General features: G+C 49.2%; 1 protein-coding gene across 6 annotated transcripts in view; it reads right to left on the bottom strand.

Moving 5' to 3' along the window:
- Nucleotides 1-4557, bottom strand: part of PLA2G6 (phospholipase A2 group VI) — a 49143-nt gene extending 44586 nt beyond the window's left edge. For 2 of the 6 annotated variants that reach the window (XM_037006973.2, XM_037006972.2), the window contains exons 1-2: nucleotides 4234-4550; nucleotides 3575-3691 (exon numbers count right to left, since the gene is read on the bottom strand). In XM_037006973.2, the coding sequence (XP_036862868.2) occupies nucleotides 3575-3589 (15 nt within the window). In that variant the 5' untranslated portion in view covers nucleotides 3590-3691; nucleotides 4234-4550. Of the gene's footprint in view, nucleotides 1-3574; nucleotides 3692-4233 lie in introns of all 6 variants that reach the window. The other 4 variants (XR_005058181.2, XM_037006970.2, XM_037006974.2 and 1 more) reach the window with 4 other exon arrangements.
- Nucleotides 4558-18380: the final 13823 nt, after the last annotated feature.

An 18380-nucleotide genomic window follows, 5' to 3' on the forward strand; every position in this document is an offset into this window, starting at 1 on the left:
CTCACAATGGGTGTTTAATAAATGTTTGGTGAATACGTGAATGAGAAGAAATGAAAGAACCAACTGGAAGCCCAAGGGGTCGGCTCCTCTGAGATGCCCCCTCTCTCCTCTCTTACCAGTGGTAACAGACCAGGCACCCTGCTCCACACCCAGCTGAGCTGCCCAGCACATCACCACAATGGAAATGTTCAGGAGAACCTGCATGAGGCACCTGCTGGGCTTCAGAAGGTCTGGAAAGTTTGTCTTTATATTCCTGAAGCTGAGCTCATTCATACTCTAAGCAGGGAGACTCTTTAAGCCCTCTGCTTCCTTCTTGACAAAACACAGCCAGAAGGGCAGGGCAGCTGCCTGGGAGGTGCGTGACAGGATCCCACAGGCAGCCGGGCCAGGAAGCTGAGCTCACAGGGCTGGCCACGTGGGGGATACTGGGAGCACAAGCAGAACTGCTCAAATTGGAATTCAGGCTTCACGAGCGCCGGCTGCTTATGACAGGATGTCCCGTGATTGGAACAATTGACACAGGACAGAGACCCCCTCCTGTACAGCCAGTACTCCCTCCATCCACTGCCCTGGTGACGGGCTGAGAACACGGGGTCTGGTAGGAGCACCAGGCCTGCCCTGACCAGCTTAGACTTCCTTCCTGCAGCTCGCACCACCTGCACCTCTCAGCACGTGAGCGTGTACCACACGCGGCCTACGTCCTCTCACAAGGCCATCGCATTTTATGGTGGGCAAAGGGCTTTCACATCTGTTAGCTGCCTTGAGCTCACAAATGCCAGTGAGGAAGGGAAGGTGCAGGTGTTATCCCCGTTGGGCATATGTGGAAACTGAGGCCCAGAGAAAGGAGGTGGGAGGTGTTGCCTGGTGGCTGGACTCACGCCTTCTTCCTCAGACTCCTGAACAATGCTAGGCTGAGCGCCTGTGCATAGCAGGTGCTCAGTTAGTACACGAGGAAACGCTGGATGACAGTAAGGATCAAGCCAAATGTCATTCCATCCCCTGTCCCAGCCTTTGGACCCCCAAGGCTGCCTCCAAAACACAATGTCCCTCCAAATACTCACTCTGACCCCAGTTCATCCTAAACTCTTTCCTAAACGAGTAAGGAATGGTGCAGGGCTTATTCCTGTCACCTTACACCTGAAACTGCACTGTGACATTCATGGAGCACCCAGGGAGCGCCAGGCACAGGGCCAAGTGTATGAAGTAACTGTCACATTTAATCCTCCAAACAGTTGTAAGAGAAGGCATACATCCCCCAGACACTGCATGCAGGAAACTGAGGCACATGAGGTTTTGTAATTTGCCAGGATGTGAACCCAATTAGTTAGAATCCAGAGCGCCAGCTCATAATCCTCAAGCTACCTTCAGGAGAAAGCCCGAATGGAAAATGACTGAGTGAGGCTTGATTTTGTCTCTGTTCTCCAAAAGCTAAGGCCATGATCTAAAAATGCACTGCCATTCATGTGAGCCAGGGCAAAAAGCCATTTCAAAAAGAGGTATTTCTTTCATTCACTCTGCTTAGCTGGACCATGGCTGGAAGCAAACTGTCCCCAGTATGTTGCTGGAGCTCCCAAGAACAGATCTTTAGGCTGGCAGCATGGTACACGGTGGCCCATTTTATGGCTGACTCTACAGATATTTACTGAGGACCTATTCTGTGGCAGCCATTGTTCTGTCTGCTGGGAATATACTGGTGAACATAAGACAAAATCCCTGCCCTCCTAGAATTTATATTTTAAAGAGAGCTAAAAATAGTAAAGAAGATAACTTGGCAAAATATATACATAGGTTTTATATGCTGATTAGGTGCTGACGAGAAATACTAAGCCAGAGAAGAGGGAGAGAAAGCATCAAGTCGAGGCTGAAATTTTTGATAGGTTGAGGAGGGAAGTCCTCACCAAGAACCTGACCTTGAATAAAGATTTAAAGAATAGGAGGGCAAAAGTCATATGGATATCTCAGTGGAGTCTTCCAGGTAGAGGAAGGAGCAGGTGCAAAGGCCCTGGGGCTGGAGCATGCCTGGTGAGCTCTAGGAATAGCAAAGGAAGCCAGTGAGGTTGGAGAGGTAACAGAGGACCAGGCATGCACAGTGAGAGAAGCCACTGCAGGCTTGGAGCAAAGGAGAGACATTAACAGATCACTCTGGCTGGATGTGGGAGTAGAGCGGCATCAAGGGTAGTATCACAGCTTTGGCCTGAGAATATTGCCACTTCCTAAACATGAGAAGTGAGTGGGAGGGACAGATTTTGGTGGAGGGTGGGGAAGGAATGAAAGAGATGTGTATCAGGAGCTTAATTCTAAATACTTTAACTTTGAAATGCCTAAGTTTGAGGTGTTGAGCAAGCAATTATATATGTGAGTCTGTCATTCAGAGAAAGGTCTGGACTGGTGATATACATTTGGGAGTTGTCAGAGTAGGGATGGTGTTTAAAGCCATGAGACAGATGAGATCACCCCAAAAAATGGACAGAAAAAGAGAAGAGACATTTAAGGCAGAGACCTATTAAAACATTCTCCCAGCAGCCACCCTCTACAAAATAAAGCTTATAGCACAAGGCCTCCCGTTCACTACAGCCTCTCACCCCTTCCACACACACCCAGCACATGTGTGCAGACACACACACACACGCACACACAGCACTTCAATTCCTCCTTCCTCTATCTCTTGGTGATGTCACTATGCTGAGTGAGAGGGAAACTCTCTTTTGGGGATACTGTCATCCAACAAAATAACATGGAAGGGAGAAAAAGTGCCCTGGGCACTGAGACAACAGTAGTGACCCTTACACAGCAGGGCAATCACAGAGGCTCTGGTGCTCAGATTCCAGCTCCAACCACAATTGCTGTGATCTCAGGCAACTCATCTTCTCCTTATGTTAAATGGGAATAACACTGACTACATCAAGGTTAGTCTAGATCATTGTAAACAGTTCACTAATATTTGTTATAAATGAGGAATGAATAATGAATAATGGTCAGGATTAACCTATAAAAAAGCTTGACTCACAAAGAGGATGATCAATAAATACTGCCAAATGCCAGATGAAACACAACGCGACTTCTACTTGTCTTTCCCTCCTTGTTTTTTCACTCTCCCTTTCCCTTTATTGCCTATGACACAAGAGCAAAACCACGCATTTGTACGGGCCCATAGCGGTTACAAAGCTTTGCCTTCTACACTTTCTCAAATTTTGAACCTCATGGCAGCCTTATGAAGACAAGAAATACAATCCCCCAGTTACAGGTGAGGAAACTGAGACTTGGACAAAAAGTAATCTCTAAACTCCCAGAACATTTTAAAGCAGAGACAATAACAAAAACACTGCATTCAGCCCAAGGGTGGAGCATCTGTGTTGCCAAATCAAACCTGCTTAACATCCTGTTGGGCGAGTAAGAGGGCAGGTAAGGAAAAAATCCAGGAACTTAGGGGAAGGGAAGGTATTTGTTTGGGGTCATATGAGTAGTCCATTAAAAAATGGGCACAGATCCCTGAGCCCTGTGCATTGTCCCACACCCACGGGCCTGCCCTGCCCTTCCAGTCACATGGTCATGCAGGTCACAAGCTCCCTGTTACCAGCTTCCAAGTCATCCGTGGGAGCAGTAGGTAGACACAGGATTAGGGATTTGGGATACTCGGGTCACAAGGCCATAGTGAAGGAGGGCACATGGTGGGCAGCAGGTACAGTGAAATCTGGAGGCACATGAGAGACAGTTAAGTAGGGAGAAAGAAATGGAGAAATGCAGACAACAGAGGTGAAGTGGGGGATCGATCGAGTAGGAATACTCTTGAGGCAGGAAAATCAGGAGCACTTGGAAAGGCACAGGATGAAAGCTGAGGCCCTGAGTGAAATATGGGGACACTGGGACCTACTGAGAGTTGGGAGAAGACGGGGAGGGGCGACTTAGTAAGTTAGAGATAGAGGGGAGACACACGGGGGAGACTGAGACCCTGACGTGACACCCAGCGTGGAAGCTGGGGTCCCTAGGGGTACGCAAGCTTGAGATGAGACACGAACGGGAACCAGATGGGAGTTGGGACGCTGGGGGATCAAAGGGCGGAAGCAAGCGTCACACAAGGGTCAATGGAGGTCATGCCTCAGAATCGGGGAACACCGGTGAGGTCCGAAGGAGGGTCAGGTGGGGACAATGGAGCCTGAGGAGTGGAGGTTAGGAAGGGAAGGTTAGGGAAGGGCCCCCCCCACCAGGCCCCGCCTCCCCTTCGCCGTCACTCACCTAGGCTTACTCAGCACTTCTACTTCCTCCTCCTTCCGCAAACAAACGAGCCCCGAACCACGTGACGGCCCAGCCACCGCCCTCTGCCAATCACAGAAACCCGTGTCCCAGGCCTCCGCGGCAGTCCCGCAAACCGCGCAGGCTGCGCGGCTCGCGAGGAAGGCGGGGCCGGGGCCCCGCCATCTTTAATAACTGTCCAATGGAAGGGGCTGTCTTCGCCGAGGGGGCCGGGCTTTGGGCTGGAGCCAATCCTCGGCGGCGGGACGCGGCCCTGTCTGTGCCGGGCGGAAGGTCCACGTGACAGCGCTTTGCAGGCATTCTGTGAAGGACAGGAATGTCACCTTTCTCCGTCCCCCGCCTCCTGAAACGGTCGGTGGCCTGGAGTCCGAGCCTACTGTTAATGATCCGTAAAGATAAAAATAAAAACCAACAAAGATGTAGGGCAGAAAAGGGGAGTAACTTGCTTTGATTTTGCCAGATTTAACAAAAATACACGGGACGCGCGGTTAAATTTGAATTTCAGCTAAACAACCGGTAATTTGTTAATATAAATAAAACATGCTAAGTACAGTTAGGCTAAAAAAGTATTTGTTGCTATCTAACAACCCAACCCCAAGCTGATCTCAGGAAATATCTTGGCACTTTTAGTAGAAACTTGAGCAAATTAAGTTGGTTTCTGTGACCTCCTTATCCCAGAAGTGGCACGGTCATGCTTCAGAGATGTGCTGACTAGAAATAAATTAGTCCCCGGGCCTGCACATAATGGGATTTCAATAGATGGCAGTTGTTACTAGTAATGCTGAGGAAGGTACCCTGGAAAGAAGTGAGGTTAGGGTACAGTCACAGATTTACTTATGATTGAGCAGATTATGTCACTATCTGTAGAGAGCTTCATCAGTTACAAAGTAACATGACTTCATATCCACATTGACCTTGCAGCTACATCCCAGAGGAAAATGTCTGGATTGTAGTTGCTCTTGAATGCATTTTTATAGGTGAGGAAACTGTTTCCCCTAAACTAAGATTGAAATTTTGCTCAAGAGTTTCAGCTTTGAGTTGAAAGAAAGTTACGAAGACTCGGAATTCTCAAAATATCTTGCCCTCCACACCCCAAACAAATGAAGTTAAGGTGATGGTTATCAGGGAGCTTGCAAAAGGCCAGGCATTCCACCTACTACCAAGCAATCTAACCTTAGAAAACAGGTAGGTTCAACAGCATGTGTCCCTTTCTTCAGCAAACACAAGGTCAGCGAGGCAAGTATGGCCACACAGACACACAGCCGAATCTGAAATGCAGAAAAGGCTAAGGGAGGCTGGATGAATCATTAGAACACTCAAATATCCATGAAAGAAATTCATAACATAAAATCTCAGGGCCTAATGTAGTTGAATGCCCCTCCCCTAGGTGCTTCTGGTGAAAATTGATAAATGAGTGGGTAAAGCAAGAATGAAGTAAAGGAGATTATTAGGTAGCATTGCGTGAGCCAGCAATGGAAAGGGAGGGGGCAAGAAGCGTGAGAGAATGTACCCTGTTGGGTTTCTGCTGGATTTGTCACTGGAACAGATTAAGTCAAAGAGCTTGTCTTGAGGGGCTGTGCTAGGCTTCTCAGCTACAAACATCTCAGAGGAAGCTGTCTGCCTTCTAGGAGCCCAGAATCCAGAGGGTCACATTAGACCAAGTCCCCTACGTCAAGGAGTCGACAGAAATTTAACTAACCCACGTGCTAATGGTGCAATTTTCCACTCTTGCCTTGTTTGATCTTCACAGCAGCCCAGAGAAGCAGTACAATTACCCCACTTTATAGATTAAGAAACCTAGGTTCAGCAAGGGAAAATGATCCTCATGTCAGTAAGAGGGAGAACCAGCATCAGGCCCTGTCTTGTCTTTTCTTTCCCCAAACTATAGAAGTGACCGCTACATGCCAAGCAATGCTCTTGGTGCTGAGGAAACCACAGTGAACAAAAAAGACAAAATCCCTGCCCTCGTGGTGTTCACAGTCTTGTGGGGCAAAATAGACCACACACAACATAGAGAAGTCAAACACAGAATGCCTTTTGCTAACATCCTTGGGTGAAGTGTCATGATGTTAGCATTTTTCTTGCAAAAAACCTTGAGTGTTGAGTTGTGTATATGAGTGCCATTGCACTTGTCCTTGCATTTTGTGTGCTTGGACATTTTCATAATTAAAAAGTCTGGGGAAAAATACAATGTGTCAGCGGGTGATAAATGCTATGGAGTAAACACAAGGAGGAGAGAAGGGGGGTCGGGCTGCAGTTTGAAACAGAGTGACCAGGAAAGGTCTCACTGAGAAGGGAGACGTTTAAACAAGGACCTGAAGGAGGTGAGGGAGAGAGCCATGTGATAACCTGGGAGAGAATGTTCCATATGGAAGGAACAGCAATAGCAAAGGCAAGAGTCTCCATGGCTTGTTTCAGGAAAAGCAAGGACTTCTCACGCCTGGAGTGGAGAGTGGAAGCATAGCAGACAATGACTTCAAAGAGATGTTGGGGCCTATAGCACATTGTAGACCATTTTAAAACTTGGTTTTCAATCTGAGGGTAATGGAGAGCCATGGGAAGTTTTTGAGCAGAGGAGTGACCTGATGGGACTTCTATTTTAACAGACCATGTCTATTCTGTAAGAATAGACTCTACAGGCAAGACAGAGTTTGGGACAAGTGAGAAGCTACTGCAGAAGACATGGTGAGAGGTGATGGTTTGATCCACCATCTAATTTAATCATCACAACTCTAGAATCGTTGCAATTGAGGTTTGTGTCATGATAAGATGTGTAATGTATAGAGGGCATTGCAAGAAGACATGTGAACTCTGTCCTGTGGCAAGCTTCGTGAGATGACTTCTCAGCCCAGGTGGGCAAACTATCCTGCCTGCTATCTGCTCCTGTAAACAAACTTTCATTGGAACACAGCCACACCATTCGTTTACATGTCTATACTTTCTAAAATGGCAGAGTTGAGTAATTGTGACAGAAACTGTATGGCCCACAAAGCCTGAAATAGTTCTATCTGGCCCTTTACAGAAAAAAATTTTTACCCACACCTGTTCTTAAGTTGGGTTTCAAAGGTTGAATAGGAGTTTGTTAGCTAGATTAGGAAAGTAAGAACATTCCATGTGGAAAGAACCATATGGGCAAAGATTGTATGGTTGTCTGGGGAACTGCAAGAGGTTGAACATTGCTGGAGCCTCATGTGTGAGCAGGTGAGTGAGTGGGCAGGTGAGCCACGACGCCGAGCATGAAGGGTCTCGAGTGCCAGGCTGAGGATGTGGAACTTGTCCCTCAGGTAGTGGGAGTCCCAGAAGGATTACAAACAGTGAGCTGGTATGGAAAAAATCCCTGTGCTGCTGTGAGAGAGGTGACTGGCGGGCCCACAGGCCCTGAGGCAGCCGTGTAATAACTACGACAATGTGGCTTCCGACTTGATGAGGGGGCGTCTGGGGCTTGTGCCCTCCTCAGGTGGGAAATGAGTGCAGGTGACCCAGAGGCAGTAGCCGCATGTTCCTAACCCAGCGCAGGGGCTCACAGGACAGGCTGGGGCCTGAAGAGACGCTGGTCTCAGGGCCAGGGGGCCAGGGAGTTTTGCCCAGAAGCTGGCCTGAACCTGGGCCCTGAAGGATGAGGAGGAATTGGAGACACTGCACAGCGGGCGTTTCAGGCAAGGACGCAGGACCTGTGGCAGTGAGCAGGCGGAGTCTGGGCTCAGGATGGGCCTACTGTCGGGTTCTTGGGGGTCAGACTGCACAAGGCCTTCATTCCCTTCTTCTTTCTCCCCTGCTTCTCACCCTCACTTCAGATTCTGTTCTCAGTGACCACGAAGCACCTACTCTGGGCACAGCCCTGCTGTTGGAGGTGTGGATACATGAAAGATTCCTGTCCTTAGAGTCCACAGTTTAATACAGACCTGCCTCAAATATGCAGATGATTGTTTATTGTGAGACATTGGAACACAGGCAAATATGATTTTCCTAAAAAAATCATGAAATTACAATGGGTCTTGTTCCAGACTCCATCGTACAGGGTAGGCTAGGGAGCATTGTAGGAACAAACAACCCCACAGTCTCATCGGCCTAACAGGTTTATGTCTTTGTTCACACGGTCTGTCCAGTGGGCGGGGGTGGGATTCTGTTTATCCAGGACGCTCAGGAACGCAGGCTGAGGGAGAGCCTCCTCCACGTGGGCTTCCGTGATCAGGGGATCTGGCCTTGGTGAGTCAGGCCCCAGCTCTTAAAGCTGCTCCTCACAGATGGTGTGATTCTCCTGCTCACGGTTCACTGGCCGAAACGTATCACATGGCCATACCCCCCAACTTCAACGGAGATGGGAGATGCGGTCCTGCCATGTGGCCCGGAGGGGAACCAGAATAGTTCTGAATATCCCAAATGACCTCTACACTGATGGACAGGGCAACAAGACTCCGTTTTGTTTGTGATGACAGAAGCCTTCATGCTTAATCAGCTACATCTCGTATTCCCCATCCATCCTCAGCAAAAGGTTTCTAGAATGCATGTAATTTAATTGAATATGGTAATGCAACCATATTTTAAGTGATTCCTGGCAAAGGGAACTGAGTAAAGAGGGATCAAGAAGAGATTAGAATGAGTCGGGTCTCTCCTGATTGTAAGAGACACAAACATAGCTCCAATCAGCATAGGCATCAGGCTAACTGACTGAAAAGTCACCAGAGGATCCAAGGAGAAATGCCCAGCCCAACGCTCAACGCCAGAGGGGCCTTGGGTGAGCTCTAGCCCAGCTCCTCACGCGTCTGCCTTTTAGGGTATCCACCTCATCCTCTTCTCTGGCTTCTGCTCAGAGGGAGGGATGCAGCCCCTGCACTCTACACAGCTCTCACCAGCAGAAATGGGCTGAGCTTTTCCCCCCAGTTCTTGGAAAGGATTTTATTAGGGTCGGCGGGTCTGTGTGCCGCCCCAGAGCCAATCAGCTCTGGCCAGGGGTTGGGAGCTACAATTGGCCCCTGGCACAATCGCTGTGGCAACCTCCACTCTGGCTGGGCATGGGCAGCATTATCGGAAGAGAGGAGGCTGGTACACAATATCATACTGATGCCCTTTCAATCCTCAAGGTAGTTAGGGGCTGGGGAAGACCGCCAGAGGCCCCAAGAGCTGAGAGGCATCTGAAGCAATGGGTGATGACAGGAGGCAGGCAAGCGAGTGAGGCGGCAGGGAGACAGGAGGAGAGGCCCCTGCGGGCAAATGTGGGCAGAACCTGCTGCACCACCTGTGTGGATTATCTGCACTCTGCCTGGCGGGCCTGGTTTATGTGTCAGAGAGTTCTGACACTCTGCTGCAACCACGCACTCCTGAGCAGGCCAGATCGAATAGTCTCAGGGATGTGGCCATCATAAAGGGAAGCACAGGGAACCCCAGAGAATCCTTTCCTTGGTGTGAATGCAGGGCGTGATGGGCAGCCAGTGCGGTGAGCACAGACCCCACTGTCAGGGAGCCAAAGGGCCTTTTAGGAGATGGGCCCCCCCCTCTTCCTTCCTCCCTCTCTTGCCACAGCCTGACTGTCTTGGTGGAGCCTAGCACGGAGCCCAACTCATCCAGGCATCCAGTAAACATGTATGTGTCCCCACTACATGCCATGCCCTGGGCTAGGCCCTGGGGACACAAAAATGAAAGGCTGTAGTCCTTGTCCTCAAAGAGCTTGTGGTTTAAGAGGAGACAGCCCCGAAGACACAGGACACTAGCTTGGAGACAGAAGTGTCCTCCTGAAGGGCGGCCAGGGCGGGTACCCCTCCCGTGAGGACCCAAGTCCTCCTGGGGCTTAGTTGGGAAGCTTGCTGGGAACTGAGGGGTAACTAGAGCAGAGAAGGGAGGTCCTGGTGGAGGGATCTGCAGGAGCCGAAGCATGGAGGTGTGGAAAAGCATGAGGAACATGAGGGCGGGGTTCAGGGTCCCTGGAGCCCATCAGGAATGCGGAAGCTGAGCCAGCAGAGCAGAGGCCAGGTCTAGAAGGCCTGTGAAAACTAGACTTGGTTTGTGGGCAATGGGGAGCCACGGAAGGGTAGGAACAGGGGAGTGTCCTGGTCAAGTTCAGGTTTTAAAAACTCTCTGTATCTTCTGCATGGAGGCTGGATTAGAAGGTGCTGGAGGCAGGGAGACCAGCAGGAGGCCATTGCAATTGTCCAGGAGAGAGAGGCATGGCTTCAACTGAGGCCGTGGCTGAGGGAAGAGAGAGAGAGCATCGAGAGAGGTCAGGGAGATGAGGACACTGAGACTTGGTGACTGGGGGAATTAGGGAGAGGAATGAGGCAAGGATGAGGGCTTGGTGTCTCTCTACGGTGATGGAGTGGAAGGTGGTGTCACCAGCCCACGGGAGAAATGAGGGGAGGTGCAGCCTGGGAGGGTGACGCTGAGTTGTGCTGTGACTCTTTTGGGGTGGATGTGCCAGGGGAAGGGCAGGGGGAACCCATGTCTGCGCGGCAGATACTCAACCAGATGTGAGACATGAGAGAGATTCAGGCAGGAGGGAAGGATTTAGGAGCCATCAGGGTCAGATGGCACCTGAAATCTTGAGGGGGAATCAGATTCCTCAGGGAGAGAAGGGGAGGGCAAAGGACAAAGCTTTGAGCACCGCTAACCCTTGAAAGGTCAGGAGGAGCCAGAGATGGAGACAGAAAAGGCAGGAGGGAAATCCAAGCCTTAGAAGCCAAGGGGAAAGAGTGTCTCAAAAAGGAGGGGAGAGCGCATAAGGTTAAGAGCTGTCAAAGGGCAAGACAGATGAAGACGAAAAATGGACCCTGGAGTTAGCAACGAAGGGGTTGCTGGGACCTCAGCAAGAGTCCCTTCAGAGCATGGTGGGGGCAGTTGCCAGGCTGTGAGGCGTTGGGAGGTGGGGGAGGGCAAGGGGCAGTGGGAGGCAGTGAGTGGAGATGACTCCAGGTTTGGGCCCGAGAGAGAAGAAAAGGCAAGGCTTGGGGCTGGGGTGGTGGTGTGCAAGGTGGGGGCGGGGCTTTCAGAGCTGACAGCCTCCTGGGGACATTGCAGTGCTGAGAGAGAGGACGGGGTGAAGGGTGGGCACTATGGCCAGGAAGAGGAGAGGTGGCTTTGGGGCAGGATGAGGGACAGCGTCTGCAGGGACCGAGGAAGGCAAAAGGACAGGTGCAGGAGTGGAGGTAGGGGCCTCTCAGACAGCCACTGCCCCTCCTCAGGTGGCGGTGAGGGCAAAGCGGTGTGCTGGAAGTCTGCCGGGAGAAGGGACCAGTTTGGCTGGGGACCCAAAAAAAGGATTTCTGGGGACTTGGAACCTCTGGCTGTGATTGGAGAATGACCTATAATGAGCCCAGCTGCAGTTGCTGTGGACTTGCTGGGCATGGGGGCTGTTCCCCTCCAGAAGCCCTGAGCAGGCTTGGGGCACGCAAAGGCCTCAGACCTGGAATGGCAGACTCCCAGGTATACGGACGCTGTCACGCTGTCAGCGGGGAGGAGGTTTTAGAGGGTAAAAATGATGGGGATTGGAGAGAAAAATGGGAATGTGTGCAGTCCTAAGTTTCAGGACCCTAAACATCACTTTGCAAACATAAAAATGTGTTATCTAAAATAGAATACAAAACAGATAATTCAGAAAAGAAACCCAACTGGTTAACCAACTATGGCAATGTATTCAACTTCATTCACATTCAGAGAAATGCAAATTTGAATAAGGTCACATCATTTGCCTAGAAAATTAGCACAGCTTAAAAAAATGAGAACACCCAGTGTTGGCAAAGTGGCAGTAAAATGTCCACACCGCACTGGAGTGGTGAGGGCCTTTATTCACAGGGCTGCCCTGAGCAAATGGCATTGCCTCTCTGAGCCTCAGATTCATCGTCTATAAAGTGGGGGTAATAAAGACATCTCAGAGAATTTTGTAAGATGACAGGTTCACAAAGGATGTGTCTCATCAACAGAATAATAGTAGTCGCTGCGGCTATCTGGGTTTGTTCAGGCCTGTCTTCCTCCCTGCTGGACTGTCTCTAGCCCAGACCCAGGACCACTGCCAACGGTGGCCTCATGCAGGGGTACTCTCCCATCTCTCCCCAGTTTGCCTTAGGATTTAAAAGTAGGAGGGGGAGGAGGACAGAGGATTCCTCCACAGGATCCAGCAGGGGCTGCCCACAGGGCGTGATGGAGGGCCCTCTAATTATCAGACTCTCAGATGGCCCATGGGAAACAGCACATCTCTTCCATATTAGCCCAGGGGTTATGCCAGGCAGGGGCAGTGGGGGAGAGCATGGCCCTTGAATCAGACCAACCTGAGTCCAAGTCCTCCTCTGCCACGGACTAGCTGTGTGATATGGGTCTAGTTTCCCCGCAGAGACCTGGTTTCTCCTCTGCAAAGGGCAATATTTGTACCTAACTCCTGAGATGGTGGAGAGGACTAAGGGCGGCCAGGCACCCCACACACGGCAGCCGGGGCTGCTCCCTGGGCAGTCAGCAAATCCATAAATTGGTCCGTTTGCTCAGCTTTGAAGTGAGGCTGATCATTTGTACACCACTGTTCCCCATCACTGGTCAGGGCTTCTGTGAGAAAAAAACGCTGGCTTATGTAGACATTGAAATGTGATAAATGTAATAAAAACCAGATGGTTTTTTGGGATAGCTGGTTTATTTAGCGGTGGGGAAAAAAGAGCTGGGAAAATATGTACTATGCAAACAGGTCTTAAGCACTTTGCAGGGTGCCTGGAACAAAGGAAGCATCTCAAAAACATAATAATAGTAATAAATATGATAATAAATAATAAGCAGTAATAAGAAACTGATAGAAGGCATATGATTGGTGAAAGAGCTGAGAACAAGACAAGATACCTACAGGCGCTAACAGGAGCCCCTTTAGCGTCACTCCTGCCCAGCAGAGGGACCCAGGGCTGCCCTGCTGAGGAGGGCAGGGGAGGCTCGAGGGTCCAGGGTCAGGAGCTCCTGGGAGCCTGGAAATAAAATCTCAAGGCAAAGAAGGGTCACCAGAGAACTCTCAACCAGAAATCTTAAAGCCAAGCTGGGCCTCCTCTGCAGCTGGCAGCTTCTAGCTATTTTACAATGTGGAACGCAAGGCAGAGTTAACTTTCACTTGAAGAAAGTTTACTGTGGCTCGAGATCGTTTAAAAACTACTGAGCGAATCCTATGCTCTCACCTCAAGTGGGGAACCTGAGGCTGGGAGCCAGGAATACCCCACACTGGGGTCAGCCAGGGGTGCCATCTGGGCTGCAGGCCCAGGTCAAGCCCTTCGCTACTACTGGCAAGGATGCCCCAGGGCCCTGCAGGGACTGCTTGGGGGCTGTTTGGTGTTTGGGATCCCGTGGCAGGTGAAGAGCAGACCAGCTGGGCCAGTCCGAGTTCTGCTGGACCGTGCTGGCAGAGGATGCCTCCCTCCTTAGAGACTGGGACAAGGCCCTCCCTCCCTGTTGAAGGAGGTGGGGTCTCTCAGCCAGATGAAGGCATCACCAGCTTTGTGTCACTCACTGAGGGAAGAAAAAGGTTCGTCAGAGGGAGTGTCCTAGGGGACTGCAGAGGGTTCATCTCTCTCCAACCCAGTACGTATTGTGATCTCTTATTCCACACTAGATCACTGTGCCAAATGCTTCTAAGTGTGAACATATTATATTGCTTCACAGACTATGAAATAGGCACTACTAATAAGCCCAGTTTACAGAGGATGAGAGTGAGGCAGGGAACGTTAAGTCACTCAGCTAGTGAGGGGTGAGGCCAGGATTTGAGCCCATAGGCTTACTTGAGAGCGCCTACTTAAATACCAAAAACAAACCCAAAACTTTGTTATCAAAACAAAAAAATGGCAAGAATGACCCAGATTCCCCAGTTGTTAATATTTTATCACATTCTCTTTATAATCCCCCATCTATCTTGTTCTGAACCATTTGAGAGTAAATTACAAACACAATATGCCTTTACCTCTAAATACTCCAGTGTGTGCTTCCTAAAGTCAAGACATTTCTTATATGACCACAATTACCAAAACCAGGAAATTAACATCAATGCAATTCAATTATCTAGTCTGCAGACCTTATTCAGATTTCTACCAATTACCTTAATAATGTCCTTCAGACCAAAGGAAGACCCTGGATCACACATTGTGGTCAGTCCTCACATCTCCTCTAACCCGGAATTAAAGTCTTTGGCTTTCACGATCTTGTCATTTTTCTAAGTGCACAATCCAGTTACTTTTTAGGACTTCTCTCAATTTAGGTCTGTTTGATCTTTCCCCACAATTAGACTCATGGTAGAAATTTGGGGCAGAAATGCCACAGAGTGATGCTGTATCTTCAGTGTATCGTATTAGGAGACACACACATCAATTTGCCCCGTTACTGGTGATTTTAACTTTGACCACTTAGAGAAAGTGGTATATGCCAGGTTTCTCCACTGTAGAGTTACTATCTTTCCATTTCTAATTAATATTTGTCTGTGGGCTGGGGCAATACTTCAAAACTAAAATTTCATCAAATTTTTTTATCCATTGTTAATTCTTGTTGGAACCCACTATTACTATGGTAGTTGCCTAATGGTCATTTTCTAACTCCATAGTTCCTTCTGTTGGGGAGGAGTTTGGGTCAGAGATGCAGGGAAGTCAAGAGTACAAGGTGAGGAAGAAATTCATTAAAGTGAGAGTAAGCAGGGAATGGCAGCTACCTTGCAGGCAGCAGAGAGTAAGAAAGAACAGAGGGAGGAAGGGAAGCTTAGTGAACTGCTCGGCGTTGGGCAGATCCCTTGCCAACTCCTAAAGCCAGGATCACCTGGTGTCCAGTGTCTGCTTGAATCTGCACAGTATGGGAACTAAGTTCCTACTGCCCCCAGGATCTGGGGAGCCACAGAGCAGTGAGTGGAGAAAGATTATGTTCTGAGAAATTCCCAAAGGCAAAGAAAAGAGATTTCCAGACAGGCTACTAAAGAGCACAAGCATACAGCTGTAATCCTGCCCGGGTCACCCAGGTGACTGACATTTGCAGGCCCAAATCAGAGCTCTCAGCAGCCCCTCTCTATTTATTCGAAGTAGGACAGAGACATCGAAGACTTGTACTTAAGTCTGGAGAATAGAATGAAATAGCAAAGTAACAAAGACACCGCTGGAAGAGCAATGAGCCAAATGTAGTAAGTTGAGCAATGAGAAGTTTTTAAGGCAAAAGGCACACACTCGAAGAAAGGGGAGTGCAGGCAACCTCAGAGACGAGGCGCCCCTAAGGGTTTAGGGTCTGGGGTCTTGTAGGGCTTTTTGGGTAGGGGTCAGCATAAGGCATGATGTATACAGGTGATTTATAATTCCTTTGAATTTTGTCTTAAGAATAGGGTTATTTATGTGACTGTGTTGGTTTCTATCTCTGCATTCTTGTCCATATAGGTTTGTTTATACTTCTGAGGTCTGTCTCCTGCCATGGTTACAAAAGTTACTTGATTAAGGGGCTGGAAGATGAGGAAGAAGGGAATGTATGTTAAGTTAAAGAATAAGCTGGGCCTTTTTTGCAGGATAAGTAGATTTTACAATGGCATGATCTAATGGGTACACTGAAGACATGGCCTATGCTCTGATACTTTTCTTTATATGGGGAATATCTGGATGTTAAAAATTGCTCCTGGACTTTGAATTTCAACTAATTAACTCATTAACTCTGTCAGTCCTTTCTGGCTCTCTGATTTTATCTGGTTAACTCTTTGAGTCCATTTAGTGGACTCCACTGGCCTTATTCTCCCTCCACCTGCTCATATCTTGTCTTCCTGCCTCACATTTCTACTAGAAGGAGTTTTCCCTTCTCATACATTTGTTTATTTATCCATATTACTATGGACTCATGGGTTTTTCAATGAGTTAAAACCCATCATTACCTTTATTCATTTTGGTGCTCAAATTGTCCTAGATTCAGCCAGTAGGAACCACCTTCAAGCCAAAGAGCTCCCACTTTTAAATAAGACATTGTACCATGTCCCTTGACCTTGACCAGGAAGGGAACAGTTCTTGCTGGGTGGAAGTACTGACCCCCTTAATGTGAGCAGGCTGGGTATGGGAGCAAAGGATTTAGGCAGTGTGGTGTCCAAGGGTGCTGTGCAGCTCCACTGGAGATTCATCCATTAGATGAGCACCTCCTATGGCCTCGGTTCATGAGAAGTTCATAGAAAATGGGGTGGGAGTGGGAAGAAGACCAGCAATCACAATTGTATGGTTTCTAAAACTGAGAACTTTTATGCCCTAAGAGGTAACGTGAGTGGCTCTGTTAGATATATAAATGTAGGGCAAGTGGGCAGTTTGAGGGCAGGGATTGTTGGGAGTGCCAGACAAAGCTGCTACAACATTTGGTCACTTGGGAAGCTAATGAACCAACCTGCAGGTGAACTCCAAGGCCTTTATATCACAATCCCACAGGGAGCATGGCCCAGAGGGAGGACAGCTTAATAAGGGCTCTGAAATCAAATCACACTATGTAAAGGGAAGGGCGAGCCTTGCCAGTGACCAGGATTTCACACAGACCTGTGAGCTGGGGAGGTCCTGTGCCCTATGCAGTAAAATAATGTAGGTGCTGTGATGTCAGTTTCACAGAAGTGATGCTCTTTGAGTACCAGCAGATACTTCAGGCAATGCAAACAGCATGAACAAAGGTAAGAGAGAATGAACTGCATTGCTCCCCCATTTTTCCCCCTAAGTCACCTCTTTTGAGCTCCAGGCACTGAATGCATCCTTCATATTCATGCGGGGCCCCACCCAGGTGGCATAGCCTCACACCTCTGGAGCAGGAATCAGTCAGGTATGGATGCAAATTCCACTTCTTGTACTTCCTAGCTGGGTGACTCTGGAAAGTCACTTTACATCTCTGAGACTCCACTCATTTATTTCCTCAACATGTCTTTATTGAGGGCCCACTCTGTGCTGAGCATTGTTCTAGGCATAGGACATGCAGTGGTGAACAAGATACACTTACATTCTATGAATGTAAACACATGAAACTTAAATTCTGCCTGGAGAAGACAGACACTAAATAGCAAGCAAATACATAAGCAAGATAATAACCCTACAGAGATATTAAGGTAATATAAAAACATATGTCAGAGGTGGGGCCAGGGTGGAAAGGCCTCTCTGAGGCAGTGACATATCTCAGCTAGTCTGGAAGAACCGGGCAGTGAACGGAAGAGGAAATAGCTAGTGCACAGGACCTGTGGAAGGAATGAGTTTGGATGTGTTTGAGGAACAGTAAGAAGGGCAGTGAGGCCATAGAGCAGTGGGTGAGGGGAATGGCAGATAAGAATGCAGAACTGGGTAGAGGCCAGATGGCTTAGGGCCCTGAAGCCTAAAGGGAGGGGTGTAGTTTATAATGTAAATGCAACGGGACCCATGAAAGGTGTTCAGCCAGAGGGTTGGAATGTAGGAAACAATCTGCCTTTGTTTAAAAAAGAACATTGGTGTGTGACAAAAGCCTTTAGGGGTAAAGTGGGATGCTATCAGGTGGCTGCTGCCACTGTCCAGGTAAATTGATGGGGCCTGGACCTGGCAGGACTAGAGGTGGGGAGAAGTGATCAGATGCAGGACAGTCCTGGAGGTAGAGCCAGCTTGACTTAGGATGTGGCAGGAAGAGAGAAAAAGGGATGGAGCAGGGCTCCTACGTTTGGGCTTGGACGACTTGATGGGGGAGTCTTGGGGTACAGGTTGCTGAGGTAGGGCTGACGATCAGGAGTTGGGTTTTTGCTGCCCCATCTGGCACCTACGTGTAGGCGCGGAGTAGGCAGTCTGGGACTCAAGACAAGCTGCTCGTTCCGGAAATGTCAAGTTGGGGCTCATGGGCCTATTGATGGCATTGAAAACCACGGGACAAGATGAGATCATCAAGGCAGAGGGGTAGGTTGAAAAGTCCACCGTAAAATGAGATAATGACACCTCCACCCACGGGGCTATCGCGAGGTGTCACGTGAACTCACCCAGCCTGGTTGAGAATCCCAGCTCGCGGAGGCTCGCGGGGCGGGGCCTGGGTGTGGGCGGGACCTCGGGGCGGGGCCATCAGGGGCGGAACTGATGAGTGCAGGGGGGCCGCTCCGGGCAAGAGGGCGGGCACGACGGTGACGTCACCGCATGACTGGGTTTTTATGAATGAAAGGAATCCTGTGAGTGAGTAATTCCGGGAAGCTCGCCTTACAA

This window comes from Manis javanica, chromosome 10, assembly GCF_040802235.1.
Source record: "Manis javanica isolate MJ-LG chromosome 10, MJ_LKY, whole genome shotgun sequence".
Lineage (NCBI taxonomy): Eukaryota > Metazoa > Chordata > Mammalia > Pholidota > Manidae > Manis > Manis javanica.